Source organism: Dunckerocampus dactyliophorus, chromosome 6 (genome assembly GCF_027744805.1).
Source record: "Dunckerocampus dactyliophorus isolate RoL2022-P2 chromosome 6, RoL_Ddac_1.1, whole genome shotgun sequence".
Classification (NCBI taxonomy): domain Eukaryota; kingdom Metazoa; phylum Chordata; class Actinopteri; order Syngnathiformes; family Syngnathidae; genus Dunckerocampus; species Dunckerocampus dactyliophorus.
This window is the reverse complement of record NC_072824.1, coordinates 14,534,478-14,555,929: the sequence shown is the minus strand read 5'-3', so window position 1 is coordinate 14,555,929 and position 21,452 is coordinate 14,534,478. Positions and strand designations below refer to the sequence as shown.

Genomic DNA, 21,452 nt, shown 5'->3' with positions numbered 1-21,452 from the left:
TTGATATTAATTTCAACATCCATCACACTCTCCTCACTATCCTGTTTTAGTAACACATCCCTATTCTTTTTTATCATCCTCTCCTTCCTTCGTCTATGATTTTCATCCAGATGGTCTCCACTGTGCACCCCTGCAAACTTTTTCCCCAGCACATTTGCTTTTTCTTTATCAGTCACATACATTGTTCCATTATCTTCTAATATAGGTATTTTAGTAAACACGTTTTTCCCACTCATGTTCTTTAACATTGACCATACATCTCCTATCTTAATTTCCCTTCCTATGGCAGAGCAATAATCCCTCCATGCGTTTTGTTTACTGTTTTTAATTACTCTTCGGGCTATAGCTTTTTTCCTCTGATAATTTATTACATTTTCTTGGCTGAGGTTCTTCCTTAACCTTCTTAATGCGCAATTTCTTTCTTTTACAGCTGTTGTGCACTTTTCATTCCACCATGGAACCATTTTCCTTTCCCCTCCAATTGACTTACACGGTATACTTTTCATTGCTGCCTCTATTATCTTATTTGTGATCTTAACTGTGCATTCCTCTATGCCACCTTCCATTGATATTGAATTTGCTGCTTTGCTACATTCCTCCCTGAATTTTCCCCAATCCGCTTTTGAAAAGCACCACTTTTTATGTCTGGGTCTTTCTTTGATATCTACTTCTGCGTTTATTGTACAACTTATCGGAAAATGATCACTTCCTATACTTGTGGTTTCATTTACATACCATTCACAGGAACTTGCCAAGCTATGTGAGACCAGAGTTAAGTCAATGCATGACATTTAATTTGACCGTATATCTATTCTTGTTCCATTTCCCTTGTTTAAGCATACTAACTGTCTGATATCCATGAGTTCTTCTACTACTATTCCATTGTGATCTGTTTGCTTACTTCCCCATAAACTATTATGTGCATTAAAGTCCCCACACCAGATCTCTCTACCACCATGCCTCCTTATTATCTTCTCCATTGTTTCAACATCTAGTAGTTTACAGGGGTTATATATATTAATAATGATTATATTTGAGCGTGAAAGTTGAGACGGGTTGTCTTTAATAATGCGCATGTCTTACTTCCGGGTTTACGTCACGTGACCTGACGTCGTCATCTGCCTGTGTCCAACAGCGAAGAACGACCTCGCTCCAGCGCACAAATTACACAACTGTCAGTATTCTCGTATTGTTATCGTTTTCTTTTCTTTTTTTTTTTTTTTTTACCGTTCACGTCGCTTTTTCGGCACAGACATGAATCCTGACATACAAAAAGAGCGACAGAAGGCCACCTTTGAAGTCGAGAAACTCACCCACATTTTGGATGGAGGCCCAGAAAAGACCAGAAGACGACGAGAAATTGGTAAATTCATACTTTAGACAACTTATATTGTTCTCATTTTTCATTTCTTACTTCGAATGATGACGTGTATATTCTATACAAAACTGAATACTGAGGGTTGAACAGGCGGTCGAAGGCAACCTAAGACAGCTAATGCTGGCTAGCACCTTCCGAGACAAAATTTGTCTGTTTTTATGAATTATAATGGTTCAGTTAACGTGACAGTATTGTCTTCGATTAATGTCTTTGTTTTCATATTTATCACATCGTGACTACATGTGGCAATTCCAGCACACACCAGTCAACAATCTGTTCTTTGAAAGTGGGTCGAGTGCTGTAAAATGTTGTCTTGGTTGGTGTTGTTTCTAGAACATTACCAAGAGAGGAGAAATATGACCTTTTGGAAAAAAATTAAACTTAAAACACTTATACGCACGAACAACGCTAAAAAACTTTATTATATCAGTGTGTGGAATCAAATTATGGAACGGATTGAGCAAAGAACTCAAACAGTGCACTAAAATGTCCCAGTGAAAATAACACAGTTTGAGCGGTTCATGTTTACAAAGTATAGGGAAATATCATATGACAACTACACTTACTCCTTATTCTCCATTTCTTATAGGACTATCTGAAATATTACATTGTTTGTACTCACTCATCATCCAAAAATGTATGTGTCAACGATTAACTTCTTCATTGTTAAAAATATTCTTACATATACTTTTAAATAAGTGTTATACAATTTATTTATATTGATTTACAAACCTCAACTTCATTGTAACACATTGTTGTTTTGTTTTATTTTATTTTTTTGTTGTTTCGGAACTGGCGAGGGGGCACATGTTGAATAGGAAGTCAATTAATGTATTAACAATTGATGGGAAACAAAGAGGGGTAGGATTGATTAAGCTCTGATCGACTTTCTACTAATTGCCAATTGTAATATGTGATGTATGCCAGTATGTCCAAATAAAATTAAACCATTTAAACAAAAGGTGTCAAACTCAGACCCAGGGGCCAAATGCTTCCCACGCTGCAATTTCATCCACTATTCCGCTAGCATTTTAATTAAAAAAAATATTTTATATAGCACAAAATGTCAGCTGGGATAGGCTCCAGCATGCCCCCGCGACCCTAATGAGGAAGAAGCGGTATAGAAAATGGATGGATTGTATATAGCACAAAATGTTCAAACATTCTTAATAAGGAAAAGGCTTCTTGAGACGTCATCTGTACTTCTGTGAAGAAGGTGTCGGACGTTTCGCTCCTCATCCGAAGAGCTTCGTCAGCGAACTAATAAGTGCTGGTAGCTTAGGCCTTAAATACAGTAAGAGTGGGCAGAATTGGTGTGCCAACACCCTCCTTCTATTGGTTCGTTACACTAAGCCTGGGCGGAGTAGTGGTATAATCCTATCCTGTTATTAACACCTCCGATAAAAGGGAAGTGTCGCTCCCTGAATTGGGTATGAACGACTCTGATACTGGCTCGTACACAGACGCATTCTTAATAAGGATGCCAGATTCAGACCAAAAGTCAAAATAATAATTTTGTACATGAATAAAAATGGCTGCATGTTAACGATTGCACCCTGTCTGTATAAGATAACACCTTAAAGAGGCATAAGACAGTAAAATGTGATCATTTTAACTACAGCCAAGCATGCTGGGAAATGCGTAATTTGCCCTTTCTACAGCTGCAAACCTTTGCTTGTTACACATCTTACGGATTGTGATGTTTTTGTGTTGATATAAAATATAGTACGCCAAAACAACTATAATCGTATATCTGCCGACTATCGGAAAGTAGACATTTTAAGCAGGAATGAATTGACACAAAAAATGCATATCCACGCCAATGTAAAGACACATTCAATGTCCAGTTCGGCCCACAACCTAAAGTAAGCTTTGAATTTTGGTCCCCCGTGCGTTTGAGGTTGACACCCCTGATTTAAACCATAATCAAGTATACATTTAAACCATTTGGCATACCTGTAAAAAGAGATTATTTTCAACATGGACTCCTTTGTCAAACATGTTAACAGATGATGCTAGTCACTGTGTATTGTACTAGTTACTTTTAACTCCAAAAAGGAAAAGTTGGTACAAGTTTTTACCCAGATGTTCTTCAAGCTATGCATTCGGTCACTATTGTCTACTATACAGCATTGTCTTTCAGCTTTTATTCATATGTCCATTTATTTATATTTACCCTGACCACCTCTGCTGTTAGCACCACATTTTACAGCCTTTCTCATATAATTTCTAGTTAAAACAACAAAAAAGTCAAACAAAAATAATTGGCCACTGTATGTATATATAGTTAATATATATAGTAATATATATTCATATATAATTTTAGACTTAAAAGAATAGTTCAGATTTTTTTTGACATGAAGTTGTATGACATCCCCATCAGCATTGTGGTCCAATAACAGCGACTTACCCACCCACTTGGTCTCCGAAGTCCAGTTCTGGTCAGGTTTCTGTGATGAAGAACGTAGTTCCGCTTAGTTGCTGGGGACAATTAAGTAAAGAGTTTGGCTTCTCAAAACGATATGTGTTCAAAAGATTAATACATTTGCGTCCCAAAAATGCCTTCTCAAAAAAATCAGACCTCACAAAACGCTCTGTGTTATATTTGTCTCACGCCGTATCCCTGCGCACTGTCACCTGTGCATTCTTGTGTATGTGATGAAGTATGTGTATGTGGTGTGCAGTATTTGCCATTTGAGTTCATATGTATCACCCGGACTCAGCGGCCTTACAAATTGAAATGACTTCTAAACATCTTTTTTGGTTATGCATGGAAGGAAACATTTAATTAATTAGAAGGTACATTCCTTATTGAGTCCTTCCTTGTCCACTGCAGAGTCCTTGGTCATTAACGACTCAGACTTTAAAGAGGAGGACCCAAACTTTTTGTCCCGCAGCGAGCGCTATGACCAGGCTGTTAGAAAGAGTGCCCAAATGATCCTCAAGATGAGAGAGTATGGCATTGCGGACCCAGAGGAAATCTACTGTTATAAAAGGTAAGTGAAAAAGCAAGGGACATGTGAAGCGACACGTCACACAACTTTCATTTATTTACAAAAATAAGGCACGGAAACCATAATCATTCAAATCAGAAAGAAAGTGTTAGATAGGCATGCAATATATTGTACCCTGAGCTTTGTAGTTGTATGTGGACAAATACATTTGGAGCAAAGTACATGAAGAGATTAAAACTGTGTCACAGGGCGTGTGAGCTCACTGCTCTGCCACATTAATACAGTGCACATAAAATCATTCAGATTTATTCAGCAAAAATATAAACACAACACTGTTGTTTTTGTTCCCAATTTTCATGAGCTGAAGTCAAAGATCTAAACCTTTATTGTATGTACACAAAAAGCGTATTTCTCTCAAATATTGTTCACAGGCCTGTCTAAATCTGTGTTTGTGTGGCATATCAAGATTGTGATTGGACTGAATGATTTTTGTACCTTAGGTTGGCCATAATAAGTGCCACATCGAAATGTGCTTTTTGACTGTATTGGGGTGACAGATGTGTGAACAATATTCGAGAGATGGGCATTTTGAATATAGAGAAAACATTTTAGATAGTTCAGCTCATGAAAAATGGGAGAAAAACAAAAGTGTTGCATTTGTATTTTTGTTGAGTGTGTATATACACTAGATCCCCAACTTATGAACACAATTGGTTCCAGGCGACCGTTCTTAAGTCGAATTGTTCTTAAGTAGGGGAAAAGGTAACATTGCCAATGATATAGGTACTACATGTACGTGTATACATATACAGTATATGTGTATGTATGTAAATATGAGTTTGGATGTAGTGGTAATATTAAACAAGGATAATTAATGAAAAAAACTATAATAAAAATGATATAATAATACGTAATGATAAAAGTTATTTACCTTTGAAGAGGAGTGGTCGAGCATACGTCGTTGGTAGTGGTGGAGGAGGAGATATTGAAAAAGGACAAATGTCGTGCTCGTTAGACTCTTCTAAAAGAGGTAGTGTTCTGTGGGTGGTGTAGAATTAAGCAGGCCTATTAAATCTTCATAAACTTTAATCACACGCTCTGTCCGGGTTGTATCATACAACTGTAGCTTTCCATTTAGCTTTCTCTCCCCAGTGTCTGTTGGTCCCATCAGCAGTGTCACAGTGCCCTCTACTGGTCAAGCATGTACAGTAGCAGTATAAGTACTGATGGAGCAACTGGAAAGCAAAATAAAATAAAATATAGACCAGTCGGCTAGTGTTCGTATCCGCAAATGTTCGCAAGTCGGATGTTCGTAAGTTGGGGACCTAGTGTATACTGTAGTACCGTCGTACAGTGTGGGGAAATTAAGTATTTGCTTGCAACTTTACCCTACAAAGATATGAACATTCCAGAGCTTCTATGGTAGGTTTATTTTAAGAGGAAGATACAGAATAAAAATAAAAATCCAGAATTTTTTAAAAATAATTTGTATTTCACTGAGGGAATTACGGATTTGATCCCTGACTTGCACACGGGTTCTGTGCCCATGAAGCATCCATATTAGCACCCAGCATAATTGTCTTGGAGATTAATAAAGTATCTATCTGTCTATCTATCTTTATTAGTCCGGTCCCTTTAGGAAAGTACTCCAAAGCTCAACTTGTTACGTAGACACAGAAACTCTGACTCACACATCTCCACCACCACAGGCAAGAGCAAAGAGCTATCAAAAGACCTGAGGGACAAGAAACCTTTTATTTTTTTCTGGGTTTTCTTTATATTCTGTCACCCTCTGTTACAACAAACCTGCCATACAAAAAAATCTGATCTGTTCATGTCTTTTTAAGGGGGTAAACTTACAAAATCAGCAATGGATGAAATACTTGTTTTCTCCACTCTAGAACAATTGCTATGCATAGCTATGTCTCCAACAGGCGCTAAAGTTCCATTTTATCCTCAGTGTTGAAGGTACCTTTTTACTATGCAAAATGGACTTTTTGATGATGTTCTAACAGTAATGTGTGTCCCTAGAAGTGTGAACATTAGTTAAAGTGACTTACTTTAATAATAAGGATGTTAATAAATACACTAATACCTGAATCGCACTTGTTGATCCTATCCCTTCCCTTCAACCAGCATATTTCGGGGCAACTTTCATGAGGCTATGGGACTACATTTTGTGATGTTCCTCCCAACACTCTATGGCCTCTGTGACCCTGAGCAGTCCAGGAAATGGTTACCTCTAGCCAAGTCCTACCAGGCCATTGGCACATATGCTCAAACTGAGCTGGGTCACGGTCAGTCCTTGACTTTGCTAAATAAATACAGCAAAAAATTTGTGTTTTTGACGTTTAGAAAACAGGCCCATTTGAAGTGCAAACTTGTTTTCGCTTACTTGTATGTGTTTGACAGATCTACGTTAAAGGTTACCGATATCCTAGTAGTTGTAAATATACCAGTAGTTGTGGTATTAAGCTACATTGCAAACCTGCCCTTTATGCTGCATTTTAAAATGACATTAGTCATCTCGTAAACTCTCCACAATAGTAGTAGTAATTAAAACATTTTTGTATATTGTCATTCCCTGTTCCTGATTGCTTTTCCTCAATTTGCAAACAAACTCAGTTTGATGACAAGTTTTAATATTCTGTTTTGACATAATGCAGACCAAATTGATTTGTTCAATTTACTGTACGAGGCAATCACGTGTACTTTGCAACTCATTTGTTGATCAACAACCATGTGTCTCCATTTTATGATGACTTTGACTTTCGTGTTCTCCTGCCTGTTTTGTAAAAAGGATGGAATAAAGAGATTGTTGATCAACCACCGTCATCCTTAGAACATCGGGATAGACGTTACAATACGATCTTTAACCTTGTGAGTAGCGTGAGCCGCACATATTGTATTTTTCGGTGCCCCACCGCACTGTAATTAGTCAAGCAAGCAAGTATAGTGTTTACGGATCAAAATTAAGTTTTAATTAATTTATGGGAGCGTGTACTTAACCACAAAACGCCCTAACAGGAAATGCTGTGAACCGAGGACCACCTGTGTAATTCAATTTGCTGTCCTTAGACATTGATTATTACAAGGCATTTTTTTCATTAAAAAAAGTGTGATTTCATAAAAATATGAAAAAATATATATGAAAACCCACAACAACAACAAAAAACTCTAAAATTTGAAACTTAAACTGTTTTTCACTGATTGTATTCAAATTTCTAGTGATCTTGCAGTAATTATTAAGAAAACACATTGTACTCATCCTCATAAAAATGAATCCCCGAAACTAAAATGCACCTAATACTGGGCCATTGGTGTTGTAGTGGTTCACATAGCAGATTTTGGATTTACAGTACATTCATTAAGCCATTTACGATTGCTCTGTGATTTGTTTTTTCCCTAAATCAACTTATATGTACAGCATATGGTATAGAAAATATGGTGAGAGGCCAAACTGAGGTTCAGCTATAGCTTCTAACTCAGGATCCTCTTCTAATCAGAGAGGCTGAGAAACCTGTGACAGAGAAAGTAGGTCATGCCAGTCATTGTTTGTTGCTTCTCTGGTCCAAAGCCAAGTGAATGGCCTTATCCAATTGCTATTTCATCCACACAGAACTACTGCTGAAGCTTAAACTAATGGGCCCCCGTCCCCCATGGCATTCACAGTATTCCATTTAGGACCAAACAGTATGTCTGTCACTCATTGCCTGCTGGGGCTTGCTTTGTGTAACGCAAGACCACATTTTCTACTGAGATTCGATTAATTGGAATGTACTTTCATTAATACGTAATGGTTGTGTGTTTTATGACTTGAGCTTGTAGCCAAATTATACATCATAATCTGTTTTAATTATTTGGTCTCACTCTCCTTCCTTCTTCCTTCACTGCTTCTTCTCTCCTCCACCTCTTTCATTATCACTTCCATTGATTTGTGCTTAATTTGGCTTGTACCCTCCATAATTTGTCTTTATGTGTATTGTCCCACCCCCTTGCCTTTGCTTGGCATTACCATATGGTGTTCTTTCCCACTGGCTCCTGTCCTCTTGTGGTTCAGCTGCGTGCACCCAGGTAGGCCAGAGCCTTTCGATCTGCATCTCGGAATGTTCCTGCCCACACTACTCAACCAGGCCACCCCAGAACAAATGGACCGCTACTTCATGCCCGCCTGGAACCTAGAGATCATCGGCACCTACGCGCAGACTGAGATGGGCCACGGTAAAATACCGAACAGTGGGGTTCAGAGTCTGAGTAAATAAATGTGAACATTTTTTTTTTTTTGCAATTCAACCTACAAATTCCTATTAATTACTGCAAAGTGATGACACAATACTAGGGCTGGGAATCTCAGGGTACCTCAGGATACAATACGATTTGCGAGACAGAAACAAAACCAGGGTGAAACAAAAACAAAACAAACTCCAATGAGGACAAGTGGCATAGGTTGAGGAGGTTGAGGTTAAGGTTGAGCAGCACAATGTTACAGTAAACAACGTAAACTAAAGACGTATATTGTGATTTAATAACACAGCATTTAGCATTTGAATAGAAAAATCAACATTTCTCTTACTAGGCACAGTTTTCTCCGCAAGCGGTGATGAACGAGATGGCTGTGCATGTCTGTCATGCTGCCCGTGGGTTGTATTTTTGTACATCCTGCAAAGTCATCGTCTCTATGAAAGCCAAAGTGAGTCCACACGTTTGATTTAAACGATGCTAGCGCATCTTTCTGTTTAACTTCACCGCCCTTCTACTTTCTTTTCTTCTGTGATTTCTGCCCAATATTGCACTCACAAGGAGTTCCTCCTTGATGACATGTAAAATGGTGACAAAGGTCCCAGAGTCTGGACGAAGACTGGAGAAGAGCATGATAGAAGATGCATGAAGTCCAGTGTTAGGTTTCCCCAGTCTGTGATGACTTGGGGATCCATGTCAGCTGCTGGTGTTGGTCCTCTGTGCTTCGTGAAGTCAAACATAACCGCAGCCGTCGATCAGGACATTTTAGAGCACTTCATGCTTGCTTCAGTAGAACAGCTTTATGGAGATGCAGACTTCATCTTCCAGCAGGACTTGGCACCTGCTCACATTGGTAAAAGTACAAAGTCCTGGTTCAACGACCATGCGATTACCGTGTTTGATTGGCCTGCAAACTCACCTGACTTGAACCCCATAGAAAATCTGTGGGTCATTGTCAAGAGAAAACTGTACGTGAAGAGACCAAACAATAAAGAACAGCTAAAGCCACAATTGAAGCATGCTGGTCTTCCATAATCCCTGAGATATGCCACAAACTGGTAGCATCCATGCCATGCCGGATAAAAGCAGTTAGTACTAAATACAGGTGCAAGAGTTTAGCTTTGGAGGCCTCACATTTTTGTATTTAAAACCCTTTTTTACATTGACTTTATGTAATATTCTAATTTTGTGAGTTTTTGAATTTGAGTTTTTTTTTAAGCTGCAAGACCTGATCAGCAAAATCCATAGAAATAAAAACTTGAAATATATTGATTTGCATATTATTTGTTTATATAATATGTCAAATTCACCTTTTAAGTTGAAATGCAGAAATACAACAACCTTTTCAGGATATTCTAATTTCTGAGTAGGGAACACTAAAATAACACATCTTAGATCTGACTTAATAAAATATTCTTATTAAATACTTTGCTCTTTACATAGTTGAATGTACTGACAACAAAATCAAACAAAACTATCAATGGAAATCAAATTTATTAACCCATGGAGGTCTGGATTTGGAATCACACGCCAAATTAAAGTAGAAAAACACACCACCTGTTGTGTGTGTGTGTGTGTGTGTATATTATACACACACACACACACACAGATATACACAGAATTTTGTAACAGCAAAACAATCACATGCATATCACAGATGCACTATGAGGGGTTCAACTTTTTTTTTTTTTTTTAAGATCTGTCAAACATTTATAAGGTACACTGTTTTGGTTTTCTAATCTCCTATTCTTCAAAGTAGCCCACCCACAGTGAACATCGATTTAATTAAAGCAAATATTTTCCTATAATACAGATTCCTGCACGGGGCAATGTCCTGTGTACACATACTGTATTTACAGTACCTAATAAATTGGCAACTCTCATGGGCTTGTTTTCAACAAAGATATGTGTGTTTTCACGATCATGCTTTTTATTTTATAGAGTAGAGGTTTTCAAATTGACACAGTGATCTTCCCCTCAATACTGCTGATACCCCCACCCAACTCCCTGAAAAACATTTTCTGCAGCATATTTTGTGGCATTTTCTGCTCACCTCTCAGGCCCTGTCCACACGGGAACGCTCCTGATATTTTCTTTTTGGCAGGTTGAAAACAATTTTTTGCCATATTGTCCTGGATTAGTAAATGGTTACATCCAGACGGGAGTAGATCACTGACTGAAAATAACTGTAATACGCAAGGTACATCTACATGTAGCGCTGTGAACAGACATGCAAACGGAACCACGTGACACAACATACGATAGAAGAAGAAAGGACACATGTATGTAAGTTTGTCGTCTTCCGCTTTCCGAGGCTCATCTAGACTTATGAAAGTGGAATTACATGTGCGTCGTAGTATAACACAAGAACATACGGGAGAATGTTGACTGTGGTGAGTCATAACACTCAAAATATTCAGATATTATGTTGGCTTGTTGTCAAAGCTCACTTCTGGTCACGTTACGGCGACGGGTCGCTGATGTCATTGTTTTTTTTTTCAAAAGCAGTGGATCTAGTCTACGGAAACGACAAGCCGCGGTTTTCAGATTTTCCCACTCTGAAAGTCGTTTTCCAAAAATACCGTTTCAGGGCACCCACAACGCCGTTTCCACCTGGATGAGATGCTGAAACGTAAAACTACTTTGCTGTTTTGACCTGAAAACGTTTCCGTGTGGATAGCTTCTCAGACTCAACTAAGTTAGCCTTTGAAATTGGCTTACAAGCGTAGAAAAATGTTTTTCCTTATTTTTGTCAAGCTGCTGGACCTCGTAAAGTCCCGTGGGAGGTCTGACTGTTTGAAAACTGCAGTTATATACAGTACTTGGCCAACTAACTTTGGTTACGTAGTTTGTAGATATTCTTGTATTTTCTGTAACTTTGCATATTTCTTGTGGGCTCCGCTATGCTGCCATCCTCTAGGCACACACCTCAGAGGACTGGAGACCACCGCCACATTTGACCCGGCCACACAAGAGTTCATCCTTAACAGTCCCACTGTCAGCTCCATCAAATGGTGGCCTGGAGGCCGTAAGTACACAACTTTAAAAGACTGTCAAACAAATTGGCATACAGTAGAGCAGAGGTCACCAATGTGGTGCCTGCGGGCACCAGGTAGCCCCCCACGACCACATGAGGTGCCCGCAAGCCTGCTTTTCATTCAGGTTTTCAGTTAATAATGTGAGAACACTAGAAAGAAAAGTATTCTGAAACATAAAATGTGAGTTGTGGATACCAGCATTTTGTGAATGTTTTGGTAAAACAAGCATATTTGATTTGTTTGGGTTGGAATAAGGTATGAAAATCATTTCTACAAAAATGAGTAGCTCGTGGCCATTTTCATTTTCTAAAAGTAGCTCTCGCAAGAAAAAATGTTGGTGACCCCTGCAGGAGAGAATACTGCCAAGACCACCCGCAAATGATGAAGAAAACCCTAGTAAATGAGACCTCCATAAAAATTTGTTGACACAAACATTTGACTGTGAAAGCTAGTGGTTCTGTAGCCAAACAAACATGGCCCTTACGTGATACTCTACATGTATGCTGTACATTTCCGCTATAATGTAACATTTATAAATTATTTCCGACTTGAGAATCTTTTCTGCTGAAAATATAGGCTATTTTCAGAGGGGAAAAAAAAAGTTTAAATTTAAAAAAAAAAATTTTAACTAAAAAAATTTGCTGATGAGAAATCCACCAATTTGTGGGATCTCGACTGGTGAATTGTATATGCGGGGATCTGCTGTATTTACAGTATTGTAAATCTTAATGAAATGTCTTTAAACAAACCTTTTGTCTTTTCTTTTCCTAGTTGGTAAGACATCAAACTACGCCATTGTTCTTGCCCAGCTTTATACTCAGGGAAATTGCCACGGTCTGCACGCTTTCATTGTACCTATCCGTGACATGAACACACACCAGCCTCTGCCTGGTAACTGCAGCTTTCATTCATTTGGTTCATATTTGGTTTGGTACGTGAATAAAATCCTACTACTGTTTTTCTTCTTAGGTATTGTTGTTGGAGATATCGGACCCAAATTTGGTTTTAATGAGGTTGACAACGGCTTTTTGAAACTTGACCACGTACGGATACCACGAGATAACATGCTCATGAAATATGCCAAGGTCAGCTGATCAAATATGACACATTTTGCATTGTCACAATGTTCATGAATTATTCCTAACTTCCAGCAGTGAGTTACTGCATGAATCAAGATATATTACAGTACTGAAAGAAATTGATTCCCCCAAATACTTATTTTTACAACTTTAACTCGGAAAAATCTCTCTCCACTAGGTGGACCCTGATGGAACCTATGTGAAGCCACCCAGTGCCAAGCTGACTTACGGCACCATGGTTTTCATCCGCTCTATGATTGTTGGCGAGTCGGCTCGTGCCGTTGCCAAATCCAGCACCATAGCCATCCGCTACAGTGCAGTCCGCCACCAGTCGGAAATCCGTCCTGGGTCAGTCATTGTTAATGACTGAAGCTAACACAGTGTTAAACATGCACAATTTGCAAGTACTGTACAGTATACATTACATCCCTTACATTTCAGCAAACATTTTTATTACAGTATATTTTCTCATGGGACAATACTATAGACATGAAACTTGGATATACTGTACTTTACAGTAGTGAGTGAGATTCTGTAATAGAAAATGCATTGTCTTGAAAATGTATTTGTCCTGCAGAGAGCCAGAGCCCCAGATCCTCGAGTACCAGACGCAGCAATACAAGCTGTTCCCTGTGCTTGCCATGGCCTATGCCTTCACTTTTGTTGGCCAGTACATGAGTCAAACATACCACCGCATCACAGGAGATATCAACCAAGGGGACTTCAGTGAGCTGCCAGAGGTACAGAGTGGACATACTCTACGTGCATACACATAAATAACAAATACTTAAGTGCAATGCATAATACATAGTACATAAATTATATTGTTTCGTTTACTGACTTCCTGAAAAGCATTTTTAGGAGATGTTTTTTTTACCTTTTTTTGCTCTCCATTCCACACTAGCTCCACGCTCTGTCTGCGGGCCTAAAGGCCTTCACCACATGGGCAGCCAACTCTGCCATCGAGGTCTGCCGCATGTCGTGCGGCGGTCACGGCTACTCACGCAGCAGCGCCTTACCAGACATTTATGTGGAGTTCACCCCTACTTGCACCTATGAGGGAGAGAACACAGTCATGATGCTACAGACGGCCAGGTGTGTCACTGGACTGAAACACACATGTGGCCTTGTATGAATGACAGATGTTCTTAGGTGTGTTATTTTTCCTTTATGCACCACATAGCGAATGTCCCGCCCTATTCTACCAGACATGCAGGCATCACACACTCCTCATAATTAATTTGGAGCTGTTTGGGATTTACTGTGCCAGCTTTATAGAAGTTAGTAGGATATTGGTAGTCAGGAAATTAGGTTGTTGCTCTCTGTAATATATAATTCACTGAAATGGATCACACAATGTGCTGTTGCCAGTCTACCAGGTACAGAAACAACAAGAGGCCGATGAATAAAATTTTAAATCACCAATGACATCCTCAAAAGATGATGTGTGTGTTTCTGTGCAGATACCTGATGAAGAGCTACAGACAGGCTAGAGCAGGTCAGCTGCTGCATGGCATTGTTTCATACCTCAATGAGGCTGACCATCAAAGAGTCCAGCCACAGCTTGTCGCAGCAAGATCCACTGGTATCGACATCAGCGACCTGTCCGGCTTGGTGGAGGTCTACAAACTACGAGCCGCAATGTAAGATGTTTGAAAGCAGACTTATAGGTTAGATCACATTTGTGTGCTTCATGCAAATTATCCTTCTGTGTGTTTAGTCTGGTCGAGCTGGCAGCCAAGAGCATCCAGAAGGAGCTGCAGCAAAGGAAGAGCCAAGAGGATGCCTGGAATAATAGTGCTATCGACCTGGTCAGAGCCTCGGATGTAAGACAATTTGTTTTGTTTTGTAAAAATGAATTGAGTATACCCCAATTCCAATGTATTGTTTAAAGCTAAATTTAGAATTAAAGGTCCCATATTATATTATGGTCCCACAATAGTGGAACTGTTGTGTGGAATGTGTACTGGAGTGGAAGTGTATTGCCTTGATGCTGAAATTTAGACAGTTTGCAAGTGTCTTGAGTAAGCCCTACTCGGAAAATGCGGTATTGTGTGTCTGTACCTTTTAGTGCTAATGAGCTGTGTTTGTCCAGCCTGTCTCTGAGAGAGTGAATGTCTCCAAGAAACACTATTGTGCAGTTTCTCCGCTTGTCCAACATAACAGATGCCATCTATCACATACAACACGTAACATTAAGGAGTGGGATGGGGGACACAAACGACAGCAACATTAGCATAGCAATGTGTGCTACAGTGCTAACATGAGTCACATTTTAGAAGCAACATCATGCAGTTAGCTGAAGAAAAACAAAATATAGCTCCGGATAGTTGGCAGACTTTCAAAGATATTTAGCGAAGATGTATTTATTTATTTATTATTATTATTTTTTCAAATCTGACTTTGAAGTAAAACAAATATTTTTCCTGATCCTCTTACATTAAACTGTGTATGCTGTATTTTGCCCGCAGGCCCACTGCCACTATGTAGTAGTGAAGCTGTTTACTGACAAGCTAGGGGAGATTGACGATGCCCCCATACGCTCAGTGCTGTCTATGCTGGCGCGGCTATATGCTCTTCATGGCATCATGAACAACTCTGGAGACTTCCTATTGGTACAGTTGTAATAATATTTTGTATTGCTTGGTGCGTATTGGCTTATTTTATCCTCATCTGCATTTTTCTGTTTTATCTCAGGCTGGGCTGTTGAATGGCTCACAGGTGCTACAGATTTCTGCTCGTATCAAGGAGCTGCTCTCTGAGCTGAGGCCAAATGCCGTGGCGCTGGTGGATGCCTTTAATTTCCACGACAGGATGCTTAAGTCGGTGCTAGGGAGGTACGACGGGAACGTCTATGAGCACATGTTTGAATGGGCCCGCCGCTCACCCCTCAATTCCACAGAGGTCAGTAAAGGAGGGCTTTATTATATTACAGATTTTTAAAAATAATTTCAGTTAACGGTTACTTTCTTTCCTGTGCAGGTGCATGAGTCCTTTGAGAAGTATCTGAAACCCCTGAGGTCCAAACTGTGAGCTGAAAAAGAACACTTGCTTATAAATATAAAATGTACTAATTCTGTATCACAAACTACCTAACTGATGAGGGAAAGAAATGTTTTTGATTCAAATTATTTTGTATGAATTAAGCTTTAAAATGGTTTGAAATAATACATCATTAGCCATCTTGAACGCTACCAGTCTAATTATGTAATGTTTCTTCTCCACACTTTGCTGTGGTGGCCTGATGGCGGCTTTTTGTTCGCCAGCTGAATTTCTCAGTGCAGGTTTTTACCAGTGAGAACAAAACGTAACTACAAGTATGAATGTTACATAACAATCCCCGACACAAAAAACACTTTGGGTTGTTTTACACGGACTATTAAGGCTATTTATATGCTAATGAAAGGAAGTGATACTGTTTTGCATCATTAAGTTCCACAACCATTGCTGTGGTTTGGCATAGTACTGTACATGGTGATGAGAGCCGCTGTACCACAAAGACATAGTGTGGTCATATTATTTCTGTCATTGACCTTTTACCCCCTACCTTTTACCTAAAGGTCTGTATATACTGCACATTTCCTATAGGTTTACCTGTGTTGTGGGGACATTGAAACCACAATAAGCAGTACTGCACTCACACATAGAAAAACACGCACTTGAAAAGGATCAAATCCATAATGCTATTTGTGTGTATGTTGAACTCAGTGGAGAGTTGAAATGTCTTGAACTAGAGGCTCCTTTAGTACGTTATGGTCCTGATTTTGATTCTGCACATCGACTTCCTCTCCATTACGTTTTATCATTTCAACAGGAGATGTCTTTGTCAAAGTGAGGAAATTATGATCTTAAGTTTTGCATGTACGCAATGTCCAAATTCTTACTGTCTTTCAAACTGCAACAATTGATGAAAATTCAATGCGTGACTTGGCACTCACAAAAATATTTTTATGGAAGCTAATGTTTGGTATAAACCACTATAGTGATATAGGATATTCAATCTAAAGACCTCTTTTTGAACTGAATGATTTGGTGGGATTACAGTATGTGCCTGAGGAATTTGCATTTAACCATGTGTATTTAACCATGTGTATATGCCGTAAAGGCATGTTAATCAGTAGATGTTTATTAACCATAATTGGTTGAATGTTAGCTAGTTTCTATGAATATTGATTAATAATTTGACATGTTGTCAAAATAAATCTAAACAATATAAATATTGTGTCCGTGTGTAGATTCATTGGTTAATAAGCTTCTTGATTGATTTTGTTGACAATATAAATGAATAAAATACTGTACTTTTGTTGTACATGAGCATATAAACATTTGGAGGACATAGGGGTATGGATATATTCAGGTCGTCTATGGCCATACAGTTTAAGTTAATGGAAAGAGACTTTTACTGCACCTTTACCTGCAGTTATTTTACTACATTTGTCCATTTGTGATTGCGATGTATTTTACAATACTTAAAACAGTACTTTAAAAACAGCAGAGCGGTCATGACACAAATAGAGGATCTTTGACTGGGGTTTTCGCAGTAGTAGTATGAGCACTCCTGTTTATGAAGAAAAGGGTTTATTGAATAGCTTTTTTGTAGTAGGTAATTCAAAACAGAATAGCATTTCTGGCATAAAGTTTCTTCAAAGAGCAGTTTCTTCGAACAGCAGCCTTAAAAATAAGAACAGTTGTCTCGAATTGTTCTTTTCGATTGCCGGCGGCCCACACTCGCCTCCTTTCGGGACGAGGTCTGTTGAAACTCCGCCCCCTCCGTTCCTCCGTGGGAGCTGTCGCTGCAAGTCAAGCATGTTGGAAGACACAAAAAGGGAAGTGCCGACACAACGGTGGATAGCTAGCCGGCAACGTCGGCCTTTTTCGGTGGACAAATATCGCATGCTAATGAACAGACCGGCCAGTGATTGTTGGAGGTGAGTAGAACTCGGACTTGATACCCATGCGTTACAATTATTTTGTAATAGTGTGACCAAAGTTAGCTTAATTAGCTATGTTTATGTCGCTAGCGGCATGCTCGTGGAAAAGTAGCAACAATAATGGAGAACACCATTAGGTCACAGTTTGGTCAAATTAATTTAATGAAGACTTAATAAGTGAATAAAAATAGCTGAGGTTACAGTAGTTAATTTCGTAAAAGCCTTTGGTAGCCTTGTTACACACTTGTTTTGGGGTTATTTGTCATTATCCACAACTAAATGCATTCACACATGGCCACATTTGAACGTGGAACTATTTCTTGTCAATTTCTATCAATTCAATTAGTATCTCGGGTGTAGTTTATTAGCAAACGCCCTGCTGACTTGAATAAAATATATATTTACTGTCTGTCACTTTTTACACAAAGATAGTGGTTTACCATGTGTAGTTTTTAGTATAAATCGTGATTAACTTCTTTTTACACTTGTGACACTCACCTCTGCATTCGACATTGAAGTTATGACGTATTCTTTCAACGCCTTAAAATTAACTAGTTAACTTTAATAATCTTGGTAGTTGAAGAATCAAAACCATCTGTACATTCTGCTAGTTTCATTCTCAATATAGCCACCTGTTTTAAGTGTAATTGTCTGAAACTTGCTCATGATTTGTTTATTATTATTATTTTTAAAATTTCATAATCCGCTCTATTGCAAGGTGTATGGAATAGGTGATTTGCATATACACTGTTTACCCAAAAAACTGATTTGGTCCTATAATTTTAGTCCTTGCTCCAAAAATAATGCTCAAATTCAACATTATGAGATAATGGCCCGAGTCAAGGTAGTTATTACCTCTAGTCAATTACCTCATCCCTTTGTATCAGTCATTAGGCCTGAAATTTTTGAAAAGATTTGATGCAAATATAAATATGTCACATTTTTATTGGACTTTTATGAGCAGGGTCGTTTCGGGGTGTAAGGGTAAAAAGCTTTCTGAGTTTTTAAGGGGCCTCAAGGGTTAATGATGGCGCCAGTCTGACCCTGGGGCGGATCCTCTGGTGTGACCCACTATCGCTACGCAGTGATGCAGGGTGTAAACCACAACTTTGGCCTGCCTTAAATTAGACAGGAAGTTATGTTGAGCGAACACAGCAATGAAATGTGACCTTGGCATCGAGGATGGTAGAAGTTCTTTTGCTCGACTTCTGTTGGCAGAGAAACTATGCCTGACTCTTCTGCAATGAAGGCACTTTCTCTGGCTAGAATAAAATACGAGAAGATCTGTGTCCAAGTAGGAATGCTGCTATGCATTGCTAAGTCCCTTGCCTGTATGCAAGTTCGGACATGCCGACTCTTGTGGGAATGGAGTGCAGTTTTTTCGGTTGCCTCTGGCGTTATTACGTGGAAACCACAGTCTTTCACATTATTTGATAGTGACTTGTATTTTAAGTGTAAATATTACTATGTGCGAGTTTCTAAATGCTACTGTTTTTGAGTCATCAATTTTGCAGAATGAGGGGCCTGCTTTCATTGTTGAGACAAAAAAGTCACACACGCCCACGGTTTTCCATGCATTCTGATGGTGCTCCTGCTGGTGTATTTAAACGTAATAGCTTGCGCTGTCATGGTCACAGACTGACCAGGACCGACATTTTATCCACATTTTGAAATCTTCGGTGTGAAATTTTTATCAGCAGGCCAGCTGTCATTTTATTGTTAGTAGTGACTGTCTTCTTGAAGGTCTTGTCTCAGGACATTATTCCATTTTTTATTGAGACAATCCACCAGCTGGTCTCTTACTGCACTGTTTTTTGTGTGGAGCTGCTTGTCTTGAAGCAACTGCGGCAAAATGAAGTGCACTGCTTGCCTGCAACCAGCAGAGGCGCTGTCGATTCAATCTCAACTAGTTTGCTATCTGAAGATGAGTAACATCAGATATGGGAAGACCTTTGCTATGAGTGTAGCTGTGGTGAGGTGGTAGCTAATGTGTAGCTGTAAATGCTCCAATTAATACCTTTTTAATCAGTCCCCTATTGTCACCGGTGCATGATATATAAATGATCAACGTGGTCAAAAAAGGCGCTGGGTCGAAAAACCTTGGCATTAACAGCTGCGGCTGTAGGCATCCTCCGGATGTAGCTTTTTCAAACTCCACAAGGTGGCAGTACAGTAATCCTTTATTGTGGTTAATTAGTTCCACACCCGACCATAAGTGAATTTCCACGAAGTAGGATTCCTTCTTCATAAATTGAATAATTTTATAGATGGAGCATAGAAAACCTGTTTACAACCTTCTAAATCCGGGTTTTAACATTAGAGCCATGAAATAACACCCCTATAGTCACCTTTACACTTGTATCACCCAATATAGTAGATATACAGTGGTGCGAAAAAGTGTTTGCCCCCTTCCTTATTTTTTCCCTATTGTTTGTCACACTTAAAATGTTTCAGATCATCAAACAAATTTAAATAAACATTAGTCAATGACAACACAACTGAACATAAAATGCTGTTTTTAAATGAAACTTTTTATTATTAAGGGAGAAAAAAATCCTAACCTACATGGTCCTGTATGGGAAAAAGTGATTGCCCCCCCCTGTTAGAACTTAACTGAGATCTATCAGTCTGGAAAAGGTGATAAAGGCATTTCTAAAGCTTTGGGACTCCAGCAAACCACAGTGAGAGCCATTATCCACAAATGGTGAAAACATTGAACAGTGGTGAACCTTCCCGGGAGTGGCCGGCCAACCAAAATTACCCCAACAGCGCAGCGACGACTCATCCAAGAGGTCACAAAAGACCTCACAACAACATCCACAGAACTGCAGGCTTCACTTGCCTCAGTTAAGGTCAGTGTTCATGACTCCACCATAAGAAAGACACTGCGCTTTGAGTGCCTTGGAGGTGGAAAAGCACTATACAAGTAAAGACTATTTACCATTACTGGGAAAAAAACAGTCTGCATGGCAGAGTTCCAAGACAAAAACCACTGCTGAAGAAAGAAAGAACATTAAGCCTTGTCTCAATTTTGACAGAAAGCATCTTGATGATCCCCAAGACGTTTTGGGGAAAATACTCTGTGGTCTGACGAGACAAAAGTCTAAAACTTTTTGGTAGGTGTGTGTGTCCCATTACATCTGGTGTAAAAGTAACGCCGCATTTCCGAAAAAGAACACCATTAGCGGTGTAATGATTTATTTTAATAACCATTCGATTCGTATCACGATTTGTGGTTGCCGATACGATTCAAGGACGATATTGGTTCATTTAGAACCATAAGATCCTAAATGATTCAGTAACTTGAAATCGATTCAGTAGCTTTGTAGCCAAAAATTCAACCAGTGTGACTGTGAAATAATACCTGGATATAGGACAGTACAGGTGAAGTTTCCTAGATGTCTGTTGTTTTTTGTAAGGGAACCAGGTATAAATTAATTTTGTATACAGTATAAACAAACAAGTAAACAACAATTAATGGCAAATGCATTCACATTTTATTTTAATGAAGTGTAACCAACACTTCAGGTTGAATTAACAGGTTAACCTTTTCTGCTCTCATTTTCAATATTCAATACATTTTCAATAAAAGTACAGTAAGTGCAACCAACATTTCAACAGTAGGTTTACCTACTACTTCTGCTTTTGTTTTTCAACATAAAAATAATACTATTAATATCAATGTGATGACAGGTAACTGTCACATACCCTTGATTTGAGCATGATGTCCAGCCATCCATCGTTATCGCTACTCGTTCAGTTTGAGAGAGCGACAGCTTCACATCATTCTTACTACTTTCAGTGTAGGGATAACCTTGTTTGGGAAGTGTGCT

At 39.0% G+C, this 21,452-nt stretch overlaps 2 protein-coding genes across 9 annotated transcripts in view; both read left to right on the top strand.

Moving 5' to 3' along the window:
- The first annotated feature begins 1,113 nt into the window (after window positions 1-1,113).
- Window positions 1,114-16,913, top strand: acox1 (acyl-CoA oxidase 1, palmitoyl). Of its 5 annotated transcripts, none has more exons than XM_054779984.1 (14): window positions 1,114-1,363; window positions 4,215-4,374; window positions 6,469-6,629; window positions 11,492-11,599; window positions 12,381-12,500; window positions 12,579-12,694; window positions 12,867-13,036; window positions 13,266-13,428; window positions 13,593-13,783; window positions 14,152-14,331; window positions 14,409-14,514; window positions 15,160-15,303; window positions 15,386-15,592; window positions 15,671-16,912. In XM_054779984.1, exons 1-14 carry the CDS (start codon window positions 1,255-1,257, stop codon window positions 15,719-15,721), a joined length of 1,986 nt encoding a protein of 661 aa, XP_054635959.1. In that variant the 5' UTR covers window positions 1,114-1,254; the 3' UTR covers window positions 15,722-16,912. The 5 variants fall into 5 exon arrangements, with proteins under 5 accessions (XP_054635959.1, XP_054635958.1, XP_054635962.1 ...); XM_054779983.1 differs by lacking the exon at window positions 6,469-6,629 and adding an exon at window positions 8,393-8,553 and having other exon boundaries at window positions 15,671-16,910; XM_054779987.1 differs by having other exon boundaries at window positions 1,230-1,363; window positions 4,276-4,374; window positions 15,671-16,913.
- Window positions 16,914-17,161: 248 nt separating this feature from the next.
- The window catches only part of LOC129183106 (inactive rhomboid protein 2-like), a 62,243-nt gene continuing 57,952 nt past the window's right edge, over window positions 17,162-21,452 (top strand). The window contains exon 1 of one of the 4 annotated variants that reach the window (XR_008570748.1): window positions 17,162-17,616. The gene's annotated coding sequence lies outside the window, so the exon portion shown is untranslated. The remainder of the gene's footprint in view (window positions 17,617-21,452) is intronic. The other 3 variants (XM_054779982.1, XM_054779980.1, XM_054779976.1) reach the window with 3 other exon arrangements.